Source organism: Battus philenor, unplaced genomic scaffold, assembly GCF_028537555.1.
Source record: "Battus philenor isolate CCGP_79_NKW_IND1 unplaced genomic scaffold, ilBatPhil1.0.hap1 SCAF_20, whole genome shotgun sequence".
Taxonomy (NCBI): Eukaryota; Metazoa; Arthropoda; class Insecta; order Lepidoptera; family Papilionidae; genus Battus; species Battus philenor.
In genome coordinates, this window is record NW_027181683.1 from 10333224 (window position 1) to 10360978 (window position 27755).

At 35.9% G+C, this 27755-nt stretch overlaps 1 protein-coding gene across 1 annotated transcript in view; it reads right to left on the reverse strand.

Moving 5' to 3' along the window:
- Positions 1 to 1005: 1005 nt before the first annotated feature.
- Positions 1006 to 27755, reverse strand: part of Rbcn-3B (WD repeat-containing protein Rbcn-3B) — a 121718-nt gene continuing 94968 nt past the window's right edge. The window contains exons 21-34 of the mRNA XM_068766233.1: positions 14088 to 14254; positions 12914 to 13077; positions 11378 to 11524; positions 10325 to 10467; positions 9429 to 9540; positions 8944 to 9058; positions 7852 to 7993; positions 7558 to 7617; positions 5725 to 5910; positions 4924 to 5050; positions 4007 to 4184; positions 3087 to 3213; positions 2176 to 2346; positions 1006 to 1193 (exon numbers count right to left, since the gene is read on the reverse strand). Coding sequence (XP_068622334.1) covers positions 1021 to 1193; positions 2176 to 2346; positions 3087 to 3213; positions 4007 to 4184; positions 4924 to 5050; positions 5725 to 5910; positions 7558 to 7617; positions 7852 to 7993; positions 8944 to 9058; positions 9429 to 9540; positions 10325 to 10467; positions 11378 to 11524; positions 12914 to 13077; positions 14088 to 14254 — 2012 coding nt within the window. The 3' untranslated portion in view covers positions 1006 to 1020. The remainder of the gene's footprint in view (positions 1194 to 2175; positions 2347 to 3086; positions 3214 to 4006; positions 4185 to 4923; positions 5051 to 5724; positions 5911 to 7557; positions 7618 to 7851; positions 7994 to 8943; positions 9059 to 9428; positions 9541 to 10324; positions 10468 to 11377; positions 11525 to 12913; positions 13078 to 14087; positions 14255 to 27755) is intronic.

Here is a 27755-nt window from a genome sequence, read left to right on the forward strand (position 1 = left end):
AATAAAATAAAGAAGATCCTATTTCGCCAAAAAACTTAGCAACAATGATGTTATATACTGTTATCGGTAACTTTCAAAAACAAAATACTTTCGATAAGCAAGTTTTCGTATTATTATCTAAAACGCAATACAACATAAATTTTTATTTTAAACATGTTTATAACATAAAATAAGGTTATAATATACAATTTAAATATAGGAATTAGTAACATCGAATATATGTTTTCAATATATAATTTTTGTTAATTTTAAACTAAGCAATTTATACGGGCGTCAAGTATGTCGGCAGTTGCCGGTGGATAGGTGTGGGCGAAGTGCCACTCAAGTTTTAAAATAGATTACAAATTTTAATAATAATTTTACATTCGAAGAAATACGTTACAAATTTAAAAGAACGTGTTTATTTGGTATCTCGCATGAGACCGTTATTAATGCATTTGCGAGGCGTTCTCTTTAAAAGTTTAGAAAACCAAAAATTATGATGGTAGATATACGGTCGAAATATACATTAAAATATAGTCTATTTGCCTAGGAATATTACTTTTAAGAAAAATAGTGATGTACTAGATAGGTTACTAGAAATAAAGATGAGCTATTGCATTGTTCTTATACCTTTCTTTAGGCTTCATAAAATTATTAATCATGTGGTAACTGTATACGGTCCTTCAAAGTGATAATAGAGCTTGGGAATGATTGACCCTTAATTAAAGTAGCAAGGATATTGTAAAAATGACTACTAAAAGCCGTATGATCTTCTAGGGGCTCTTTTCAAATCAAGGTTTGTTTGAAACCCTCGTAGTTTCAAGTTGCAAAATGCTCAAATTGAGTTCTACTTGCAGTTTTTCCATGATGTACACTAGTTGCCACTAATATGAATATAATAATGATATTAATGGTAAACAGTTTATAAGAACGAAAGGGGCCTTGTTTATGCGACTTCGCCCATGTCTATTTTAGGCCACCAGGCCTCTATTATGTGTGTGTATGTGGGGGGTGGGGGTGGAAGGGGTGGTGACGTGTTCAGACGTTGAAGCGCGTCTCAGAGCCATCAGCCAGCATGAGGGTGACGGTGCGCGAGTTCGTCCAGACGAGACGCGCAAGTCTTGCTGGGTTGAGACGTGCCACGTCCGCCATGGGCGCCGTACTGTAGCACTTCACGCAGCGCGTCTGTGCCGCGCCCAGACCGAACATACCTGCCGGGCAGACCGGTTCATAATGATTTTATCATTAATTTAAGTAAGACAACCAATGATTGGGGTAGGTCTGTCACATAGACCTTCGCCATCCTTAAACTCAAATTAGCTTCAGCGACACTCAAGCAGGCACCATGGCTTGACAGGTTCCCGAACTATCGTGAGAACACCACGAGCGTTTCAGGGGTAGCGTGATATAGCATAACACGGTACGGGCTATCTATAAAAGTACATCAAGTGTCTGTGGGTATTCCTTAACACGAAGATACCAGAATCCCTTATATAGCGTAGAGAACGACCTCGGTGGGGATTTTATTGGGCAAGCCTCCCCCCAGATGCAGAGTATCTTGAACATCCAAAAGATTTCCCTCACGAAACAAAAAATAATCTTCTTGATGTGACTTAGGAGGATCTAAAATGGCTATTAATATAAATGAACTACTTGCTACATGCTTCATATTCTGTATGACAATAGGATATCTTTCCTTGTTGTAGAAGATAAGAAATATATTCTACTTGACAGAACATCAATAACAGAAGTCGTCTTACATGTTGTCAGTCATCGGTGACTGACGCGGTGTAAATGGAATGTTTAGCGGCGGTGACTGGCGTGTTAATTAAAATTTATTACGATTACATATCACAGTTTTAAATTGATATATTGCCACTGTTAATTTAGAACTAGAAAGAATTCAGATCATAAGCCTGTGCCGGTAAATACCGTTTAGCGATACGCGCCATCTACTGACGGCTTACCTTATTATAAATGAGCTATCTAGCAGTAAATAGCAGAACTAATTCGTTAATTCAATAATTTGGCTGCTATTTTATGTATATTAGCTTAGAATAGGGTTAAGATTCTTCATATTAAGTAGCAATATTAACACAGGAATAAACACACGACCCGGCTTTTTCTTGTGTTTTTCTACAAACTGTAAGCATTTCATCAGTTATGTAATGTCGTGGTGGTGTTTGTACCAACCAGCGGTGCTCTGCCAGAAGGAGAGGCGGTTGTCCGCAGTGGCATATGAGACGAGGTAGCGGCCGTCGGGGCTGAAAGCGCAGGCGGTGACTGGGCCGCCGTGAGCCGCTAGCGACTGGCATCGTCCAGCGCGCAGTTCGTACAGCGCCAACTGCCCCGTGTGGCTGCCCACTGCAACAAGCCACGCTCGCGTCAATAAAAACAACCTGGCTGAAGGCGAAAACCATTGTTTCCAAAGTGGTACAGATGGACAGGGGTCCACGGGTGACTCGTCGGGGATCTAAGTCGGTGTAACACAAAACTGGAGGTTCACAATTCATAAGTAATACATAAGTTCCAGGGTCCGCAAAATGAATACATAAATTTATTTTAGAAGTAACGATATTACGATAAATTGTCATAATAATGATTAAGAGTGTAATAATTACATATTTGAATAAATACACCACTTAAAACACAGTTTTTCTATTAATTTTAATCACTCCGAACGTGGAGTGTTTAGTTCTAAACGAAATAAGTGCGAATTGATTGTTTACTTGTGCTTGAGTAAATGTCAAAAAAGTAAATTTTGATGGAATCACTTTTGACTCGCCTACTTAATTTTTTTATAAAATCAATGTGTATAATATGCAAATGAGTACCTGAATCTATTGGTAGTAAAAATTTTATTTTATTCTTAGATAACTTTGTTTAAAATTCCTATAAATACGAAAAAAACGTGAAATGTTCACAAATATTTGTTTTACAACCATACAAAGAAAATATTTTTACACTTAATACTTTACCTACTCTGATTGTTTAATGCCCGAATTACCGAAAAAAAAAAACACGAAATAACAATTGCTGGACGTATAGACTGTATCGAAGTCGTCTCAGGTTCACAGATCTGTCATTGCGTAGTGGTTACTCACCTGCGATACGTCGCGTGGCGGGGCAATGCGACACCTGGTTGTAGCGGCAGATGGCCGGGAACACCTCGTTCAGGCCCTTGCTCTTCAGATGCGACTGGTCCACGCAGTGCAGTATGATATCCATCACCTACGGGATAATTATTTATACAGAGTGATCGATTATAGATGTTAAAGCTTTGAAGTAGTGAATGTGTAAGTAATTTACTGTGACATAGTGCGTGGTGCACGTATCCAAAAATCAATGGTTTCAGAATACAATCGATAAAGTAATAATATAGTGAGAAAAAGCATTTTCAAAATTCCAGATTACTATATATTAAAATCAATTATTGTTTATTATCTGTCTCTGCAGACTTTGTACTACCAGAAGTTATTGGCCGGAGGCATTGTTACAAAGTTACCAGAGTGATTTGATATAGGTGTAAAAGTTTAATCTTTTCTGGTAATTGTGTTACACATTCTCTCCTTTAAAGCTTTTGCAACTATAGTCAATAACTCTGTACGTTTACGTATATATTAGAATAAGTGGCCATTTTAAGATAATTATTCGAAATGAGTGCATGTCAAGGCCATATCCATCCTTCAGATTTGATTAACCTTATAAGAGATAAACATAGGAAAGTCCTGTCCATCTATATCATGGTTGCAAAGACTTATTAAGACTAGGAGCCACTCTGGCAAATCATGAACTGATGGCGGGTCGGCCGCTAGAAGTATAGGTAATTATTTTTTTTTTTGGTTTTATTCTGGAATAGAATTCAATATTTTTCGAATGTACGAGAGTATTATTTTTGCTGTCGGCGGGCCACCGGTATTCGAGCGGCGGGCCGCGGTCTGTGCATCCATGATCTATATAGATATTGTATTACAATATGTGACTGTATTAAAGTGAAGGCGGACAAGTGTTTATAAGGGCGAACCTCCACTAGTAGCTCTGCGACCTCGGCGTGCATGCGGTCAATGAGTAGCTCGATGCCGCGGAGGACTTCAGCGCGACCACGCTGCAGGGCGGCGGCAGCGGGGGGAGGAGGAGCGCCTGCCGCCGCCGCCGCGCACCGGGCCACTTCCCGCGCCATCGTCGTGATGAACGCCGCCGGCCTACAATACAACCAATAACTAAACTGGTAGCCTTGTCTCGTCCAGCAAAAGTTCTAATTAACTCGCATAACACATATACTTTTAGCGTTCCATGGCAATAATTATTTTTTTAAGCCCTTTAATGACTAAGGGCTAATGCATTTTAACAACGAAGCTTGCATTACCACTATTAGTCAATTTGTGATGCTTCTTGGTTTCGAATCATGAAAATGATAAAATCTTTGACTCCTTGTGTAAAGTTAATATGAATACAGGATGAAATTTACTCTTGGTTATTCAGCTGCGAGATAGAATTAGAAATGAAGACATTCGAAGACTAATGAAAGTAACTGCGCATAGTTCAGTGAATTAGCAAGTTAAAAAAGCAGTAGGTAGGCGGAGAACAGATGGCTGCTGAAGCCTAAGGGTCGGGAGTGTAGACCAAAGAAGACAAAGGCATCGTAGAACCTCAAACCGTCTATGTGGGAGGCTTGTCATCAACAGTGTACGTGTAGCTGAAATAATGTTGATCGCATGGGAGTCTAATAGCTTACATGAATCAGTTTTTCTGTTCATAATTTACTTGAGTATCTTCTAAAGACGAGTAAACAGGATAACATTGGGCTAATATATTTTACCAACGAATACTTTGCCACTACCACTATTGGTCAATTTTCAGTCTTTTTCCATTCAAGGTTTCAAGTTCTTATGTAAAGGCTATATAGCTAGCGTTATAAAGCTATCGCTTATGCTAAAGCACCTGGAAGTGGCGATGAGCGTGAGCGCGTGTCGTGCAGTGCGGCAGCTGTCGGCCTGCGGAGTCAGTGGAAGTCCGTAGGTCATGGACGGCACCAGCTTGTCCGCGTCTGAACACATCTCCAGCAGACCTATCGATATACATATTGATTGGTTATAGCGTAACAGCTTTAAAGATATGAATGTATAGATAATAAGCAGCAATGTATGTGAAACACTGGCCGCGTTATGCGAAACAAGGACGACGCTATGGAGAGACTTGTTGCTCAGTATAACTCACATCTAAAGGACACTTAGCTTTGAAATGGTCGCATCAAATGAACGCCCTTATGGAATTGTTGTCGACAAATGTTTATACGTGCGAAATGACTCGGTGAGAAGAAAAGAGAAATGGTGAAAGACTAATAAATGCCAAACAATTACTTTCACGACCACGACTGCGTTTCGTACAAAGAGTTCATTTATTCTATTATTTATTTAATTACCCACTCAGTATAATAATTTATAATTACCACATATGTACGAAGAAACAAAAATGAAAAAATAACCAGTTGTCGGAACAGCCATATTCTAAACAACTAGAATCAAATTTAACTGTCGCGTAATGTAATCCTGCAATTTAAAATATGTATTTACGAGGGTACCAAACCCACCCTTATCTGAGAAGAGGTCAAGAACGTACTCAGTCAGGTTTTTTAGTAATCATTCTAATAGTTCATATTAATAATTGTCCTTAGTTTATTTTATTCCATGATAATTGTTAGGTATTACTAGTGAGTTACAATGTCAAAGTAAAAGAATATACCCAAGAGCACGTGGCTGACATCGAGGTAGGGCTCCCAGACAGCAAACCCGCGGCCCAGCAGGTCGACAGCAGCGCGTCGAAGAGGTGTGTGCGCGGGCAGCTTGGGGCTGCCAGGCGCAAGCAGCAGGTGTGTCAACGCCAAAGCCGTGAGCCGCGCTAAATTGTTGGACGCGCTCAACGTGAAACCTGCACACCGTCATCTCATCAATTAACCATGTAACAGTAATAATAATTAATAATAATAATAATAATAATCCTTCAACTTATCATGATGGGAAAGGTCGCTGGTAAAAGGAAGGTTGGTAGGAGAAAGAAGTCGTGGCTTCGTAACATTAGAGAGTGGACCGGAATCGCCAGCGCTGCTGAGCTATTACGCAGAACCAAAAATAAGGAAGAGAGCAGGAAGCTGATAGCCAACCTCCACTAGTTGGAGAGGCACTTCAAGAAGAAGAAGATACTTTTACTTAGTTAAACATAAAATATTGTAAGTTTTATTATATATTTAATCTTATTAAGATAGATTTATTGAAATTAAAATAAAAATGTAAAAATCTGTGAAACAAATAATGTACATGAGAAAAATAAATAAACTAAATATAGCTGTGATACTGCAATAGAAAATACAACTGAAGTGTTTGAGGATGGATGAAAGGAATGGAACGATTGAGAAAGAAAGATGGAATTATCGAAAGATAAGAGGAAGGAAAAAAGATATTGTGAAATATGGAAGACGAGGACGAAAATAAAAAATTCATGTGAAAAAATTGTTAAGAAATAAAAAACCCTGTTCCCAACAAAATAGGGGTGGAAGGAGAGGTCCCAATAGCGGAGGCCTCATATAAAAAAAAATTGGTGAACCCGCCACATAGTCAAGTCACAGGATGCTGGCATCGCAACATCGGTCATCGTGGCGATGTTTGACGGGAGACCTATGCCTTAAGGCGTGCGTCAATCGGCTGATGTGATGATGATTAAGCCCCTTTAACGGAAGGCCAATACATTTTTGTTTACGACAAATGTCTTGTTAATCGTTAATTAACATGATTTGTGTTTCTTGAAGAGATGAGCAGAATGTTAATTTTGATTTGCTATTGGACACAGAGTAAGGGACGTTAAATAGAAATTCGAGTATCCTGTACACTTTTTCCTTGTTCAACGTTGTCAAAACTGATAAAATCTCAATTTTTGTTTGGGCTAGTAAACATGTCTTAAGTTACAAGTCGTATATTATACTTATTTTAAATAAAATACAAAAGATTTGTTTAGAAATTACTGTAGTTCATTCCACACTTTTGTATTATGCATAAATTTTTTGTGGCGTCTATAATAATCAAATTCACGGATCTGTCAGTCGATATTTTTTAACATTTAAAAAATTTGTAACGCAGTTATTTTGTACAAATGTTTTTTTGCATAATACAAGTCACCATTTCATTTTGACACAATATATTAATATTAGGTAGTTTTTTACCTGCTGTAATATCAGATGGCGCAAAAGTAAAGTCACAATGTGAACGTGACTTTACTTTTAAAAATGGCGCCAAAGTCACAGTGTTTTGACATTTATGATGTAGGTATATAGAAAAGCGATCGAGTATATCTATACAAAATTAAGGCCCGTCCAAATTATGATATAACTTTTGCATCATCTGTTATAAAACTATAATAATATATGAATATGTTCGACATCAAAGACTTTTGCGCTAATTCGTAAGCAAGCAAACAAAGGTAAAAATGTATTAGCAGCAAAAAACAAATTCTTCTTCGTATTAAAGTGTTCAAGTGATTTTTTCGAAGTAAAAGTTTCAAAATTGTCGAACCAAAATAAGATACCTTCAACGATGGAGCTCTTTCTACTGTCGCCGTCCTTGCGTCTCTTGCTGCCCGCGGCACCTAAAATTAGGCAAAGTAAGCGAAACTATAACAACGCTAGGATTTGAAGTCTCAAGCATTTATATAAGGAGATTATATGTTCGTTATCAAGCGCAAGTAAAACGGTACGTAAACATAGTGATAAAAGAGCCGATTAATATCTTTTGATCAAACGCATAAGCTATACTCGACTTTTTTTAAATTAATGTGTATATTAAAAGAAACATCAACTATTTAGTACTGTCCAAGCCCTACCTTCGCTCGCGATGTCCTGACCGAACTCTGCGCCGATGACCCCCAGCAATACCACGGCGGTGGTCTGCTTCCTCTTCAACTCGGCAAGAGAAGACGGCTTGCGGACAATCTCCTCCTCTTCTTCTTCTGATTCATCCTCTTGCTGCGAAAAAAGTACAATTCTCTGAGGACATACAAAACGTATTTTATTAGAAAGAAGGAAAGAAAAAAGTGTTTGCTTACCTAAAATACAGGCAAGGTATTATAAGAGTACCAACAATACATAAAACGCTGATTTTAAGTAAGTCACCAGTTATTTATATTTTTAAGCCGTGCCGTTACTGCCGGCAATCGTAATTGAGGGTGGATTTTAAGAATTACTTACATAAAAATAAAAAAGCGAAATAAATAAATTAAATTATCGGGGATGTCTATGTCCAGTAGTGGACGTCCTCTGGCTGAAATGATGACGATGATGACTTTGGATGCAGGGTGTATAAGACAGGATGAGCAATGAACTTGTAACATACTGCAGTAAATTTTTGGGCTTTATTACGGGCAGTGCAATATTACGCTTCCGTCAACTGAATGTGGTCTTTAAGTCTTCCCGTATGGATGATAATAAAATGTAGGTATCGATTACAAAACATACTGTAAAGAGAGAATAAAAAATGGGAGTGTGAAGTAGAGCTTGAGGAAAAGACATAATGAAAACGCCACCACATATTCTTAAAACACTGTCTTGACAGAATTATAAAAAAGGTGATTAATATAAACGAAATGTTAATTATAAGGTCGGGTATAGCAAAACTCTAAACAATGTAATAAATTAAAAATAGAAATGGGTATTGGAACAAAATTATAAATACACTATTATTAGATTATGGCGAAGAAAGAAAGGCGATGTGTGTTAGGATTGTAAATGAAAGGAAAGAGTATGCCATAAAAAGGTGAAGATTAGAAGAAGATATAGTGGTAGAAATTGTCATAGACGAAAGAAGAGAATGTGAATTAAAAAGTATGATGAAAAAATAATTCAATTAAGTCCTGTCATAGCTTAAGATAGGAGAATTAAAGGCATCTCGGGTTAGATGAGTTAGTAAGAGAGGTGACCTTCTCGAGAGGCTCCTTTTGGGCGGCGTGTGGGTTGATGCTCTCCGTGTGCGTGTATAGGGGCAGGAACTGCGCCCAGCTGTCTACCAGCTGCTTGCGTCCTTTCGGGCCCAGTCTAGAACAAAAAACTGGTTGTATTTTTACAAATTAATGCTAAACAAGAGTGCGATTTCAGTGATTTCTCGTCCGAATTACCTTGATTTAAAAGTACAATGTAGCATAATAATGATTTTTATAATCTTTGCCGTGTTTAAATGTTATGATATAATTCACCCATGTAAATGATGGGTCTTATTATTTAGTTCACTACTTTTGCCTCCAAAGGATGGTAGTATACTAAATGTATGTGAGACTATCAAACAGAAAATTTCTTATTGGATATCAAATTTTGGAATAGCACAGATAAAAGAAATAAAATTGCTTGAAATATTGATGACAGCACATGTTTTCGATCGGCCCTGTCGCGGAAAACTTTGCTACCATACCTGCCGAGCTCAGCAAGAAGCAGTGCCTGTGAGGCGTCGCGGACTTCCAGACACTGGTGCTGCCATCTACGGGCCAGCATCTCCACTTGTGGGCGTTTGAAGTTCTTTGCACCTGGGATTAAGAATACATTGCATACATATCGTTATACATACAACTTGTGTATTGGCGGAATTTATACTTTTGTAGATTTGAATGACGACTATTATTTCTACATTCTTAATTATGTTTACATTTTTAACAAAATTAATCGCGAGTTGAAGTTGCTCATAAAATAAATTAATAATGCCAGTTAAGGCAGGGGCGACTCTAGCTCGTGTAGCGCCCGTGTGCAATGAAACCCTGGTGCCCCCTAGACCTGGCTCCCCCCTACCCTCGGCTATAACTATTAATTTTGCCGTCGTAACAAGAAAGTTTTTTCATATTCCAAGAAGCTATTTTATAAGTAGGTATAGCTTACAGTACAGTATTAGTTACGGCCTTTTTTCTTCTGACGGCAGAATAGCACCCATTGTTTTTAAGTCTATAGCACATATCGGTTGTCAACAAGGCGAAAAGCTTTGATGACAAAAGGCTGTTTCTCACCTCATGTCTATTCGGTGATAAAAAAAGGAAGTGGTGGGACATAATAGTGCAATATTGTTAAACATAATGCGTATGCAGGAATTCCCTCGTCTCGTTTACATAGACTTAGATCTTTCCCAATGCCTACTAACCCTGTGCGTTCTAATGATCTCCTCATCTGCCTAGACACTTTTTACTAAATCACATACAAAGTTATCAACGACCTATAATCATCAATATGATCATAGGTCTTCTCTCCTGATCACCGAGATGGTGTTTGCTATAAAAGACTAAGAGCATCATTGATGTTAGAAGTAGAAGGACATCAGCTCACCAGCCGCAACCACCTTATCTGGCAGCAACACACAGTGCAGCGTTGCGAGTAGAGACCAGCCCTGTTTGATGTGAGCCTGCTGAGCCGCCAGCTGTTCTTCGCGCTCTTCGTCGCCACCCCACGAGGACGTGCGTGTTGTGGGTCTAATGGGAAACAATTACAAACAATAGCTTTGTATTCTCTATAACCTTTGAAACGTACTTGGCCTTAAGTAAATTGTTAGTGCGTATTGGATTTTTTATACTATTTTTCACCTTTTATTACACTGTCTTAAAATTTTAGATTTATTTACAAGTTCGATTAAACCATGAAGATATTATCGAAATGTGGTTATTTCTCTGATCTGTCCTTATAAACATTTAGATTTTTTACAACGGGGTTATTTTATGTGAACAAAAATGTTTAAAGCTTTTTTTTTTAAATTCCAGATTCGATGTTTTATCTTATATTTTTCAGCGCAAGCAGTACTAGCCGCTTTGCGAAGTTGTAACAATTATTGCTGTATACATACTAATATAATTACCGTAAGTTCTATAATTATAACAGATGAAACATCATTTATTCTTCTAAGACACTCTCCAATAGGAATTCGAGCATTCGTCTAAGTGAGTGTGGCGGGCTCCCAGTCTGGTGAAAGATTTCGTGAACATCACGTCGTGCCCTACCTCCAAGGGAGCCCTCAAATTTAGTTACTTTGAAAAAGCCCAGGTTGAGCGCTTAAGGCGAACTGTCACCCTAAAACTAGTGATATTGAAAATTCAAATGACTAAAACATGTGGTCGCTAATACGTGACCAAATAATAAGTCATCAGTATAGTGCTACCTAAAACACTATACCGCGCCTTAAGTATGCGCGCGACGAGTCGGGGAGGGAGGGAAGAATCGACCGCTCCGTTTTATCAGTCAGCTTATGGCGACTATGGTCAAGCCCTTTTTCTTCGGCCTCTACCTCACCACGCTTTTCTAAGATGTGGTACAGGTGTTTCGTAAGTACTATAATAGATCGTATGAATAATCATTAAAGCAAGTTATAGTCATATCAAATAAACGGACCTATGTAGTCGCCGAGCAACCTCCTGTTCCGGCACAAAGCTGGCGTTGCTCATGGACATGAGCGTGTTGGCCAACGCGACGATGGACAGCAAGTGGTTGGTCGTGAGGGTCGTGCTTAACTCCCAGTGGAGTTTCGATGTGAATAACCTGTGGAATTTATAAGAATTATAATTATTCACCTTTATCGACGTAGACAAAAATAATTATACTAATAATAAATGCACGCGCATTATTTGAAAACAAAAATGGAATAATTAATGTAATCATTTTTAGTTGTTCCAAATATAACATTGTCCGTGGACGTGCGTATGTGTGCTAAATTCTCTTATCTTAAAGCAACGTAGAATCATGGACTATCTGCAGAGCTAGTCCGTTTTTGAATCACTTAGCAATGGTGAGAGTTATTTAATGGAATCAGCACTCTGTGTTTGGCACTAATCGGTGTAACATAACTCCTGAAGATGCCCCGTCGAGGGGTGAAACACGTGTTGAGTGATTTGACGGTGGCAGTTGTGGTATTCGCATTGCTTGCCGCATACGCATTTATCAGCGGGCTTGCGGGCGGTGCACTTTGTTGCACGACTACCACTGCATGTGCAGAAGTGGCTAAATATTGGTCTTTTTCTTACATAGAAGAGAGTAATGTTTGGAATTACCAGCTGCTATTTTGAATATATATTAAGAAAAGATTCAACGGCAAATAAAATTTTCAGATTTAGCTCTAAACTTTAGTAAACATAAGATCAAAAAGCCGTCCCCATTTGTCGTGTATGTAGACGGAGAAAAAAGACTTGCAGCGAGATACGAAACACTACGTATGAGACCATGAAGTGTAGAAGACTCTTCTTTCATCATGAAAAGCGACTTTAGGGGAGAAAACCAAAGTTGAAGCAAAGGGAATGAAAGAGCTTTGCCTAAAGTTGATATATAGGACGGATGACGATGATAAAACAAGCCATTTGATTGTTTTTTTTTAAAATACTAAGTGTTATAATGTGGTAAGATAAGATGACTAATGTAAATTGTTGTTAATAAATATATGGCTTATTCATGTTTTTAATTTCATTCATACTTTTAAAGACTGATGTAAATGATATAGTTTAAAAGTGCTCAAAGATAGAAAAAGACTTAATAAAAGAGCCTTAATTTAATAACAATAACCGGATATTGTTTGATACAATATGTGAAGCACACACATACATCACTGCTTGATATCTAGAGAACCACGATCATGTTAGTACTTTCTTAAATAGAAGTGGTCAATAATAAATCTAAGCTTTTGACTTGCCCACGACGACATTTTGTAGAGATCAAATAGGCATGCAATAGGATTGCTACAAAGAGTTACCGCCACCATTGCGTTTAGCTTTCTTACGAGACTGATGAAAAATCCATTCTTTCCAAAATTAAGCGCGCTTTGATGAAAAGATAGACATGTTAGGATGGTTCAGGATGTTATTTTTATATGACCTTGTCTATTTAGCGCTTTCCTCTTTAAATGTGTAACTGTGAATGAGTTAAATATTTGTAACAGACCTGGTGAGTTTCTCCTGCCGCAGTAATTCTGGTGGGAGGTCCGAGCTGAGGAGTGCCGGATCGGCGGGTGCGGTTGCGGCAGCCTCCGCCCAGCTGCCGAGCCACGTGGGCAACTGAACCGCCATGTGACCATGTCGGGATACCACACCGAAGCAAATTGGCACCTGTGCAAATAAATACAAGATATTTTTATTTTAGCTTCCATAATTGGAGCTACTGTTTGCAGACCGCTGCGATAAAACCTTTGGGGTTGGCAAAATGGAACGTGTAACCACACACTGCTAATTGAGGCTTCTTATAAAATAATTAGAGAAGGCGGAATTTATTTTCCTGAAGCCTAAATGTTCTAAAACTACCTTTACTGTTGAATGAAACTACATTCAAAATTACTTTTTTAAGAATGCTATTTGGATAATTTCCTTAAAATCTTTATTACAGTCGCTCAACGTGCCGTGGTCAAGTCGGGTATGAGGAGAACCATAGATAAAGAAAAATAACTGACACAGTCCAGCGGATCGGCAAATTGAAGTGGCAGTGGTGAAGATCAATTGGTCCCTGGGACCTCCCGGTCTTGAAATCGGTCCTATTGTCGATCTATGGGGAGGTATATGTTTAGCATCGAACGTCCTGCGGCTGAAATAAGGATATCTAAATGGTGTAAATTTGATTTAATATATCGTTGAAAAAGATTAAATATATTGAATCAACATATTGTACAATTTTTACCTAATATTATTACAAAACTAAAAAGTAAGAACATGTTTGAAAAAAATGACTACGAATCAATTCCAATTTATTCATGCGGTTTCCACGCACAAGGAGCCTGGGCTCCTTGAAGGATCAACTATCTGATTCAAGGGTGCCCGGGAGCTCTGCACCTCGACTCGATCGGACAGCGTTAGTGCAGGGTGAAGTGGAGGAAGAATAAATATTGTTAGAGAAGATATAGTATTGGAGGAACCTTTCCAGAAAATGGTGGTACCTCTTACTTAAGGCAGTGGCATGGTATGGTGATTTGTATTTGTTTTAGGTTATTTCCTTACGTCGTCCGGAAAGCAGAGAAAATGTCGACCTTAGATCGGCGTGGTGACTAAATGTCACCAGCGGGATAGCTTGAAATGTAACAGCATAAACAATTAATGCATTTGGTCTATTCAATAAAACATAAGCTCACCATAGGACGCAGCAAGCCAAGCTTGGACTCGCAAACCCTGTCCAGGTCGGGGTCTAGGCCCCAGGCGTGCAAAAGCGACATCAGGATCTGAGCAATCTCCATAGTGTGCGGCGGATCTGCCAGCGACACATCCCGGGGACGATTCCGTTTATTCGTATTGAGTTCATCTGGAACAAAAACATTAATTTTAGATTTGATTTATTGTAGTTCCAATATCATTTTGTGTTGCTATTTATTTATATAAAAACCGCCAACATCATACATATTAATTACATACTATTTACAAAATCTGAATATTTCTGACAATGTTGTCATTATATTAGGGAGACTGAAAAGAAACGTCGCTTTCTTGAGTTAAATTCACACGACTACATTTTTAACAAGTTTTTATTTCTGATCAACAATATATTCCTTTTCAACAACCTTTTGCCATCTAGTATACTAATATTCAATGCCGAAGCAGTAAAAATTTATCGATTATTTTGTAAATATGCCGACACAAACGTCATTAGTTTCCGGTCCTCCTAATACCATATGTTATCTCATATGTTCAGATATGGCTTTAATATCCATCGCTATAATATGATCTATAGATTTTTTTTTTTTTTTGCAAAAACCATATATTTTTTTAATAAAAGAATAGGTATAATATAATAGCCTTTATGCAATTAAAAAATAAACGGGTTCTGATAAACAGATAACATAATGTTATTTATTATTTTTTAATTTTAAATAGTGTTCCTGTTCTACCGTAAAAAAATTATAGGAATATCAAGACTTGAAAAAGAACCGCGCACCAGAAATGTATCATATTTTGTATCAAACTGTTTGGAAACATAATGTTTTAAGTTATATTCCCAAACAGCAAACAAACTTTAAATCTGCGTACTAAAAATATTAGAAATGTATCATATCATGATTTGCGTCGCACTTTCGACGAATAAGCACAATTTGAACCGCACCAGCTGCCACAGCAGCATCCACTTAACTTTATGTTATTCTGTCGAATATTATTTCTAACTTTTTTATACAAAAAGTGGAATTATCACGTTCTCTTTCTTCTCAATTTTAAATGTTTATTTTTTATCTTTTTGACGAAAGTAAATTTAAATAATTGTTATTATGTCTCGTACTCCTTGTCTAATTCATCAAAATTTGTGGATCTTGCAGAAAATGCTGTGGTGGGCCTTGCTGGCCCTGCATCACTATCTAAAAAGGATTTAAAGATCAAGTGTTTTCGTATATGTATATGTACATTGTCAATATGTACCAACTTGTAAAATTGAATAAAAATTCTTCTCATTCATAATACAGCCAGTTGTATAACAGCCATATACATATAAGATAGTATATCATTAAAACGTTCAAGAATTTATTTTTAAATCGAATGCGAATAATCACGAAACATTTATCAAAATTACGCTACGGTTTTTATTTCAAGTGCACGCAGTTACCAGTCTGCTTTGTTTCATACGATTGCTTAAGGCGTGCCCTTGACGCCATTTTGTTGGGTCGTATGTTAAACAGAATGACGGCATACAAGTGATTATAAATTTGTTTACGCACTAATTAAATTATTTTTTGGATACTTATCCTTGTTATACGTGTTTAAAATTGTCATTAATAGGAACCTTTAAAAATCGATATGTAATTAACCTTATATTTATTATTAATAGTTTCCTTTTAAAATAAATTATTATTTCTATAAAAACATTTAACTTCCGACTGACTAAATATATTTTAACTTTAAACTGTAAATACGTTTTCTTTATAAATTGCATACTCTAGAATCTACCCGTCTGATACTAGATATAAATATAGTTACAAGTAATCTTTAAGAACTAGAGCTATAGAGAGAACATACTAATAAACTGAACTGTCGGGTTTCATTTAACATGTTTTAAATACATAATATATACAGATATAAAGATAACTATAATTTGTATCCGTATTTTTATATGCTTTACGCAATCAAGATTTTTAATGTGTTTATATTACCAAATATGTCCTACACCTTTAAACTTTATAAAAAAATGTTTGCTTGATATCTCAGTAGCCGAAGTAATAGACATCGCCGAAGATCAGCACAGATGGCGTAAAATAATGTGCGATAAACTTTCCAAAAAGGGTTGGTTTTTCGTCCCTAAAAATGACACCCATTTTAATGGTCACGAACGAAAATCAACGAATTTCGATTTATATGGACATAGCAGATCATTTAACTATGTATCAAGTGTCGTTTCTACTTGAAAAATGAAACCTACAGATTTACCGCCACGCTCTGAATGTGAATTCGCATAAATATTACATTACGCTTGCGATGTAATAATTTATTGTCAAATGTTCATCGTTGTCTAATTTAAAAGCCACACATTGAGGATCAGCTAACTTAAGACTAGCATTCACTTTAGATATCTTTCTTTACAATTATGACATAGACACACACATAGTTACACATTGTGCATTCTTAATACACAACTCATATTCACACATTTGATAAGTCACATCCTCCTGCGCTCTTAATGCTGGATATTTATTCTTTCCTGCCTTTGTTACGTAAGTTACTTTAGCTGACAGTGTTTGCTAACATACCTGTCTTTCTACTATAAATGTATTCTACTGCGGTTCCTGTAATACAGGTTTCCTGTAAATTTATCACAGGTACCAGTCTATTTAACCTTAGGTTCTACTAAAATATTATGTTATATTATATATTATATGGGGCAAATTTAATTGTACTAAAGACTATTATATTTATTTAATTCGGAAAACGGTCTCACCAACCCGCGATTTTCACATCATAACTCATAATGTCAAATAGAAAAAGAGAATATATTTTTTAAAAAAAATATTAATACATGTAAATATATGGGTGTGCGCATATATAACAAATTTCCACACGATACCTTACCTCCTTTATTTAGTTGTAAATATAAAATTAAAAGTATATTGTCAAGTAAAATAAAAAAGTGATAGAATTTTATATAATTCATCGCGCATCTCACAAGCAAGTTTCCAGCCTGCGATAATGCCACTCTGCGATCGCCAACCCACTTGCCAATCATGGCGATTAAGATATATCTGCCCATAGATATCCTTGGAGGCCTACGTCTTATAGTGGGCATCTATGGGCTGAAATAAAGATATACTATATAAAAGTGTCATCATATACTTGCTTTTGTAGTTTAATAAGTACATGAATAAATAGGAAGACATCATTAATACAAAGATAACAATTTATCGACTTTAAATAGAATTAAGCTTTATTTATAAAGGAAATATCTCATCAGATTTCAATTTTAGTACATTTTTTGCAAAGTTACGCTGTACGTTTTGCAGATATGTTACATTTCATACAAATGTATGCATATACATTAGTTGCAGTCGGCGAATTCAAATACTATAGGTTTGCGTGTAAAGATATATATCGGGAAGTGTTGAAACCTTTGCGACGGCTGCCGCTGCATTTGAATGTCCCTTCGGGTATGCTGTCCATGCAACATTGTTTCCGGGGATAAACGACAGACATATAAAGGATAAAATGTCTGTCTTATTATTATCATAAAATAAACATTACTATACAATATATATAATACTATAAGAACAACAAAACAAATATTTCACCTTTTCCTCAATAGAACTACAACAGGTCAGAATAAAATAAGCGTTTCGAAGCCAAATCTCACGCCGTACTTATCGAAGGTAATTTCATTCTCGTCACGCTGCCATGTAAATATGAAGCTTTTGCCCTGTATAATGTAAATATGTTATCCTAAGAGATAGTAAATTTGGCAATATCCTTGAAATTCTTCTTATGAAGCGATAATGACTGATGGACATGTCATGGAACCACCCAAAATATGGTCCCCTTACGTGAGCCTTCTGTTTTGTTAATCAATGGAATATATACCTGAGAGAAAACCTAGTAACCTCAAATCACAGGGCACTATAAGCTGACGGCCCTAACCGAGGCTTAAGAGACTGAGTTTTATTGTTAGTCATAAGTAAGTTCACATTAATATATTATATTTTTAAACGCAAACGACACGTCCGTTATGATTTGTAGTCGTCTTAAAAAAATGGTCTTATTTTTAAAGATGTCTTAAAAGAATTTTACAAAAATTTATAGTGGTCAAAAATCCTCGGCGTAGTGATCGTCTCATGGTCACCCCACTGGCATCCAGCCGTCGCACAATAAGAGCGAGCACGTTTCGTAAGTGCGGCTGTGCCGTGGGCCGGGCGGGCGCGGTCAGCCTAGATCATGTCCAGCCTTGATGCCTATCCACAACTCCAGTAAATTCTAAACATAAATTTGCGTGACCTAAAGCTTTAATATTAGAACGCGCTAACCGCACAAACAGCTTTCAAGGCGTCAGTTTATTATCGCTTAGAGCTTTGCAAAACGATAAAATACCATAGAATGCGGACATACTTACTTCTGTATTTATCGAATAATTTAAACGCAAACTCATTCATGAATAACATATATATGTGTAAATGTAAGAAATCATTAATCACCATCATCATTTGTTGAACATAAGCCTAACCTCAGATTTCCAGTATGACTGGTTGAAAGCGGCCTGCGTCTGGTTTCTTTTGACGACCATAACAAAGTCGTCTGTCCTCCTTGTGGGCGGACGATCCAAGCTACTCTTGCTAGTCCTTGGTCTCCTCTCCAGAACCACAAGGCACCATCGACCATTTGCTCTACGGGATATGTCGCGTGCTCACTGCCATTTCTACTTGATAATCTTGGCTGAACTATGCTAGTTACTTTCATACGTTTACGGATATCATCATTCCTGATACGATCTCAAATAGAAATTAGCATAGAATTGTCTATGGCTCGTTGAAAAACTATGACCTTGTCGATAACTGGTAACACATTAAAAAAGGCATTAACTACAATTAATTTCACAAATGTTGCATAAAACGCTGTTTTATTACATATTTCTACCGCAGATTTTGATTCATAGTTAAATCAAGATCCAGGTTTTGTCATTTACAACTTTAAAATCAATTAATCAAGAAAGGCAAAAAATTGTCGTCAAATGTTCGGCGTTCAAATGTATTATTTTCAGATTAGACTGACCGCTGATGTGGATAGGCCTACGTGAGGGTTGGGTTTGCGGCTCCGCTAGCGATTACACAACATGCGCTCCACGGCTTAAGTATCGCAAGTGTGCCAACTAGGAAATATAGATATTGATATCATTTCGACACACCACTTCGGTTTCGACGAGTAATCTAATATATATCGGATATTTCTACCGATTTAAATTATAAGTGAAACATGCAATTTTTGAACTTTAGTAAGCTGGTTGTAGGTCCTTTTTTGCGGAATAACGTATACCATTGAACTTTTCTTCTTAGTCAGCGCCAATAATATCACTCTCCGCTACGATTTTCCTCCTAGCTTCTGAGTTTTGCAAATATTTTATGTAGCAGTGAACGGTGATTTTGCACGTATTTGTAACTGCGTCAATCTAGCGATCAATCAACCATCCCCTACCTATTTTACCTTCTACATTGCCTACAATCTGATTCTTAGTTCTTTCCTACGATATGGCCAAAGTGCTTGAGAATTCTACGCGTTATAAACAAGGATATTTCTGCTGCGTAGTTAAATTGTCTTGTTTCAATTTTACATGAATAGTAAGATTATATGATACATATCTTGGGTTAATAATAGGACGATTCCCACCGGTTCTATTGAAAATCTATAGACAAGGTTTGTGTCCAGGATTTGAAGCTAGAGCTCCTATGGCTAGATAACGATTATGAATTCTTTTGTTTCTTATGATAACTCTAAAATATATTATATCGAGTGTTTATAAAACTTAAATGGTACTCTTGTAATTAGTATTTTTTATTGAATCTATCTAATGTCCGTGTTTTCATTTTTCAATTAATAAAACAGTTAGTATTTCCGTATTAGCAAAAAAATTGCTCACGTTTTTGCGTGTCACTGTGTTTACTAAGCTAAGATACTTTACTCTCTTCTTAAATTATTTTCAACTATATTTAAATAAACTATTTTTTATTTGTGATTAACATTTTTAACCGTGTTGTTAACTAAAAAAACTATGCTTGTCACACCAATAAGGTGTTTTTAATGAAATCATGCGTTATTTTAGTTAATTTAAATCTATACCTCCAGATTTTTATTTTAAGTCAGTTATAGTAAAGTATTATTCATTTGTACTTTTAACAAAATAATGTTGAGCTTCAAAACAGTAGTAGTTTGGAATAAATAAGTTCAAATAACAAGTGACGAATACGGATATGTGTCAGTTCTCGTAGGTGCACTTGTAACGGCCTAAACCTGCCGGTGGCCACAAATGTCAAGGCGACAATTATTCTCAACAAGGCGGGAGCGTGCCTGTTAACACGTCCGATTTTCATTTTGAATCGGGTACGGGATGAAGTTTTTAAATCATCATGATGTTCATTGAAAAGCATTAACTTCCCCCAAAACTCGCTGTAATGACTGTCCTCGCGTTGCCCGCCTCCAGCGACTGCAACCTTGACTATTTCGGCGGTCCCCTTAATGGGGTGCCTAACTAAGACGCATTTAGAGGCTCGTTGTCGCCAAGTTTTTACCTTTTTTAATTATATTACGTTATAACGTATGTACAATTCACACGTGTCTTCTACGCCGTCTGAGCATTTAATAACACAGCTCGACTTTTACTCATAGGATTTTCACACAGTCCTCCCTCAGGAGGATCCCTAGAGGATAGGCTGTTTCACATCCAAAAAATGTTTTTCAAAAAATATTTTTTTTAAATATTTAAATAAAGTTTTTTTATTTATTTTGTAATTTATTATACAGTTAAAATATTAACAGCAAACATTTTGATTACTAATTAAAAAAGTTATCTAGAATGTTTTTCATTCGTCGGAGTCAAGAAAGAATACTATAAATATCAATTGGATGTTGTTAAGCGTTTTAACTAGGTAATGTTGCTATATCATGACTATATATGGTTTTGTAATACAAAACTTTATTTGGCAAGGATACACCATCACTCCACGAAGAAAGTCCTAGCACGCCTCGTTATTGCATCAAATTTTAAAAGGTGTAATGTAATTTTTTTTTTGAATAAGAATATAGTGAGGCTAATGCTCCTGCCATAATATTACTGTACTATATAACAACAGCAGATAATGTATGACACATACATTATCTGCTGTTATATCCTAGTAATACCCTTATAAAAGGCATCACCGGCAAACACTAGCTACCAAATAAACTAGCAGCGGTAGCACAGCGGTAGAGGGTTGAGACTAGCGATTAAAGATCGCGGGTTCGATACTGCTCATAAACAAGTTTCTAGATGATGGGCAGCAGCGTCCTCTGAGTACTAAAATAAATACTACACTGCGATTGCCAACTCACCTGCTGAGCGTGGCGATTACGGTATATCCTGTCATAGATATCTTTGGGAGAGGTCTGTACCTTGCGGTGGGCGTCTATGGGCTGAAACGACGACAATTACACAAATACGTGAACTAAGGATTATACTTTAACCATCAACCAAAACGGAGTATCTGTATGTGATATTAAAATAACAGCTTTTTACCACACGCATATTAATATATATACGGTATATAAACAAAATTAACATTTATTATATATATATATATTTATTATATATATTTAAGTATATATATATGTCTGTCTGTCTGTTTGTTTCGTTTAATCTTTAAAATGATTTGACCAACTTTGAAGGGACTCATACTGGTACACTACTTTTATTTTTATAAAAATTCTTAAACCAAAAAAAAGTTTTTGGTAAATTACAAGCGGACGACGTCGCGGGCACAGTTAGTCTATTAAGTTAATTAAGTCAGTTTTAGGCAAAACTTTAGAACAGTTAATAAGTTTTAATGCATACAGGTTTATTTTACTACAGATTTATGATTAATATCGATAATAAATTAAATAAAACAATATAAAGATAATGAGAATCGTACGGGGCAAGGCTAATAACTGGTATTTGTCCGGGGACAGCGAAATGACAACTTGTCACCGGATCTGCGCTCCGTGGCCCGCGCCCGCAAGTGCCCCGGCTGATAGAGACGTGCGTGAATCAATATCGATACGTATTTTATACGTGCTATGCATTATCATATCTCTCGCTGTACAAGATTTACTTACTTACTTCAGTCGAAACCTTTAGCAAAATTTTTCATTTGTTCTTTGTTTTTGGTTAAATTATACTTATATTATTATCATATCAAGTATCGTATTATTATATTAAAGATATCGATAACTATCATTTAAATTTATATAAATAAAAATTAAATGTCAAATGTGGCCATTTCGATAAATACGACTATTGTTTCATATTTTCGTTATAACAGGAAAAAGGTTAAGGAGAAAAAAATTTAAAAACAACGCTTTTATTTTTCCTTCATTCATTTTTTAAAAAAACTTTATTCAATAATAAAAACAAGGAACACTTTGGCGAAAAATTAATGTTGTATTATTTGGTAATAATTTCCTTAATTTTTTTGATTTTGTATAATAGTCATTTCAGCAAAGACAGGCCATATCTAGCCATATTTATGAGGAGAATATATCGTAATCGCCACGCTTAACAGGGTTGGGAATCGCAATGTGGTATTATAGTACGCAGAGGTCGCAGCTGGTCATATCTAGAAATTTGTCTATAAGTAGTGGCAATCTTATATAATTAATGCACAAAGCTTGAATAATATTAGATCTTATACTGGGAATCTAACTCGCGACTTCGGTTGAAATTCTCAGTCCTCTACCACTGCGCTACCACTACTCATACAATTTCTAGCCTCATTTATAAGGCAAGATATAAATTATGCTAGTAGATCAACCCATCCTTAACATATATGATGTTAAGGATGCGTTTCTTGTCTTCAGTTTTGTATATGTACAATATGTAAAAACAATGGATAGGTTAATTTTTATCGCTTGTTTTACATTGTGATATTTAAGAAAAAGACCAATATTTACACAATTACCCAACTGCCACTGTTAAATCACCGAACACGTGTTTCACCCCTCCACGGGGCATCTTCAGGAGTTATGTTACACCGATTAGTGCCAAACTCCCATGTTTGGGAACAAAATTCGCATTGTTTGCCGCATGCGTATTTATCAGCGGGCTGGCGGGCGGTGCGCTTTGTTGCACGACTACCACTGCATGTGCGGAAGTGGCTAAATATTGGTCCTTTTCTTACGTAGGATGGTCTTCCGCAAAATAACGTCTGATTCCATTAAATATTGTGATATTTATAAAACGTTTATTTTAAAAATTAAATGAACTTAATAAGTATTCATCGACGTCGTTGTGTATTGTTAGTAAAAATTATATTACATTTTTACATAAATCGAGTTTAATAAAATCTTTACTAAAAATTACCCTTTAGTACTAGAATTTAAAAAAATATATTTCGACCGGAAACACTTTCTTGAATTATAATCGAGAATGTCGACGGTGTGGTCATATCCCTACCGGCAGTGCGGACCTTGTACTTTAAGAAAGTTGTCCGGCCGGCGAGCCAGGTGAGCTTGGTCACAGCATCTGTCATTATTATGATTTTATTTATAAAAGGCAAAGAGTGAGTCACACGTCCTCGTATTTGTAACATTTCGCTCACATTATGACAGATGCAAGAACTTTTGTAGACCTAGCGCTCGAGGTATGCGCGACTGATATCTGTATTCAAAGTCAATTGCAAAAGTACGTTCGACGTAAATGTCGATATAACTGCCTTATTGTAAAAAATAGTTAATTAGTGTTTAAAAGTAAATATATAGATAGTTAGAGAATATAGAAAAAAATCCATTATGCACTTTTACAGAAAGGTTAAAGTATAAATTTACAAGAGATCGATTCTCCTGAGTTCTTTGATTGTGAATGCTCCACTACCAGTAATTTATTCCTCGGTTTACAGTCATATGGTGTAATCAGATTTCGTAGAGTACCCGCTTTTTTATCGATAGATCTTTTTCCGGACATCGGAAGATGTTGAATACAGACCGCTTACATCTATTAGAAATCTATGAATAAAGCCAGTGTTCTGCAGTTTCGGGCTGAAATGGCGTTGATGATTATAATGAGTATTCTTGCTGGTGGAAACAGGGCTGTTATTATAGGAAGAGAGTTTGTGCAGATTATAATGCTCATAATGTGTGTACGTATAACGTACTCAATTGGGTCAATTTAGTGGGTCTGATATAACATATATTCCATCACTAGTGAGTAATGTGATAAGACATTAGCCCAGATTTGCACAACTAGTGCTATTATACAGTAGTTTATATATATGAAAATGAATAGAAAAGACATTTTGATCATTTCTTAACTTAAGAACGAAATTATCAATATTGTTCGTATTTTTTATGTTTCCTAATACTTTGCAGAAGGTTGTTATGACAAAAAATCTAAAAAATGGGCAGTAACTCCAAAATTTCCGTTATTATCATGACTATTAAAACTTCACGCGTTTGACAGTTTAAACGTTGTAAATTCATGCAGTCTAAGCATTGGTCAGTATTTATTGGTCATAAAATTAATTTACGCCACATTTAACTAACAAATAAAATGATCAGTATGAAACATGAAACAATAACTATTGTTTTCTAGTTAGAATGCGATAGACCATGGATGAATTCTTTATTGTCTTTAATTACCTATACTTCTGGCGGCCGGCCCGCCATCAGTTCATGATTTGCCCGAGTGGTCCTTAGTCTTAATAAGTCTGTGCAACCATGCGATAGACCAAACTTCGGGCGCAGTCTATGGAGGCAGCATGTAATTTATAAAAGAGCTTACACATTATGTTTAAACTTAATATTGATTATTGCTTTAACATATTAAGTACATGCTTACTCGCTTGTATAATTATATTATACGACTAAAGTTACTACGACTAAGATCTACTGAAATAACGACTAAGGCATGTTCCACCGGGTATGGAAAATGTCTAAATGGGACTTCAACTCTACATTCACTAGGTCGTTTACTAAAAATCGATTAGAAAGGTTTTAAAATTGTTATTGCTATAATACAGCGAGGGTCAAGAATACAAAATGGACTAACGATATTGTTAAGGTCGTCGGAAGACCACGGAGGCAGGCCGCTTACTACAGGTTCTATTGGAAACCAAAGGGGATGACCTATATCTAGGTTTTACGGCTGCTATAATGATGATGAAAATAATCTTGACTTTACGATGAAATACATCTTTCAACGATCAAACTGTGAAAAACATAAATGATAATTATGATAAACAAATATATAATAGTAGAGAATGATAAAATAATAAATAGAACTTAACTTGAATAAATATAAAAAGTTGTAAAATAAAAATTAAGAATTGTTATAGTACAATGTAGGGTACGCGAGGAAGGCGATGTAAAGAGAATGAGAAGGACAACAGAGATTTAAATGAAAGATCTAAAGGACAAAAGAGGATCGGAGATATAGCAAAAAAAATTGTAAAAAATTTATTGTAAATAATGTCCCTTTTTACACATGGTAGGGGACATGACAGGTCAAAAAGATGTACCTTTCAAAATAAAAAAAGTCTAGCAATATACATATAAACTTCTTGTATTTCGTAGTGTGTGATAAAATAAATAAGTTTAAAATGAGTTCCGCCGCTCGGTTCGTAAATACCGTGAGAACCGCAGCGCTCGTGTGTATTCACGCCGGAGTGCACTGAAACCAAAACTACACGGAGCTGGAATGTCACAACCACTGGAGGAGCACCGCGCCCTCGCTTTCTGCACATCTAATAAAATTATTTCATTAAGTGAACACGTTCAACGTGACCGGGGACTTCATCTCTGTATTGCAACTCGTGATTATTTAAGCCTCTCTAGTCCTAGATTTTATCGTTGCTGGGGACTACAAAATTTAATCAAAACTATTCATTATAAGTTTAATTGTCAAAAACCTGTGTTCTCTGTAATTTAAAATTTAAATTATACTTGTGTGTATAGTACCCAAACCACAAACACCTGGACAATTGTGAATCTGTATATGTCGTGGTGCGAAAAAAATTAAAAAATTTTGATATAAAACTTTTTAAAACTAAATTACATTACACGGTTTGCTTTATTACAGTACAAAACCTTAAAAGAGATGTATGCTATACATTTACCCACTTATAGCTCATTTGCTGTCAAATAATGTAAACCTATAGTATAACACACTTACGAAAAAGTCAATTAATAGAATTTTTACAACTATTTCCAAACACTCTATATTAAAATTTCGATAACTTGGATGTAGTGGCGTCATAGTATAGTCATTTAGTATTTCCGATAATTAATATATTAATATGACCATAACACACACTTAAATTAAACGAAGCTTTTTTAATAATTTTATTTTATATTTATGTCACTGTTTAAGTCATTTACATTGCGCTAAACGCAACTCACGTACCAGATGCTGTAATTTCATCTCCTTTCCAGACTATCCCTCGCTCTGGTTTCGTTATCATTGCGACACGTGACACGAGAGACAATTCGCAGTCAAAAGTCTAACAACAAAACCGTATTTAAAACCGTCTTTACCTACTTCATCTACTTACGCAATCCGTCTTACTTTTTGTTTCATGTACGAATACGTAACACGTAATGTTTACCCGAAATATATTTTAACCGCATACATAACATTTAAAACTTAATTTGCGTTCTAATATAAATTTATTAACTATTTGATTTGAATAATTGCTTCGTTGAATATAATATACATTGAAGTTTAGTAATATTAATGTGATTTAATTTTATTCTATAAAACAAAAAGTACTATTACGTAGATTTTTTTTGACTAATGTCTCTGCAGAGTGATTGTTATAGATATAAAAGCTTTAAAACCATTCATTCTATCCTAGACAACAATTCTCTCTTGACACTACTCAGACCTCCGCAAAAATCGACAGTAATATTTTAAGGGGAGCCGGTACTTGCACGTAATCTCTTCAAGAGTAGATATAATAAATACATTTAAAAAACTTTTAAGTTAAACGGTCATTTGATACCCATATTGTGGTGGTTGTGAAAAACATGTACCTAGTCCGCCATATTGGAACGGCGTCCATCTTGAAATTTAAATCTTGACATAGTCATCGTGTTTTACTAGTGTAGCCCTTTCATTTGATACCCATATTGAGTGGGTTAAGGAAAAATATGTAATCCGCCATTTTGTATCGGCGGCCATCTTAGATTTATAATGTTATTGATTTTATTATATTGTATTGTCATCTAAATTAAATGTGTGTACCAAATTTCGGATCAATCTGACAACGGGAAGGTGCTTAAATTTCAATTTCTGATTTTGACCCAAATAAACAAATTCCGTACTACTAGAACCGTAACCGTAGAACTAAATAAAACCGTTTAATAAGGAGACGCTGTTTCATTCTAAGGAAATATTGAATAGAAAGTCATTACAAATTGAACATGTCTAACCTTTTCTATTTATTTAGATGACACTAGGTTTACTACATTAGCATGTTGCCGAATATCATTTCTTTAATCATAATTACCTAAACATTTATTATCACAGTGATAACGTTTATTATCACAGTGATAACCCAAATTGATAGAAACTAGAATAAAATTGAGGGAATCTCATAATGGCTGGATGCAACCCGCTTCCGACCTGT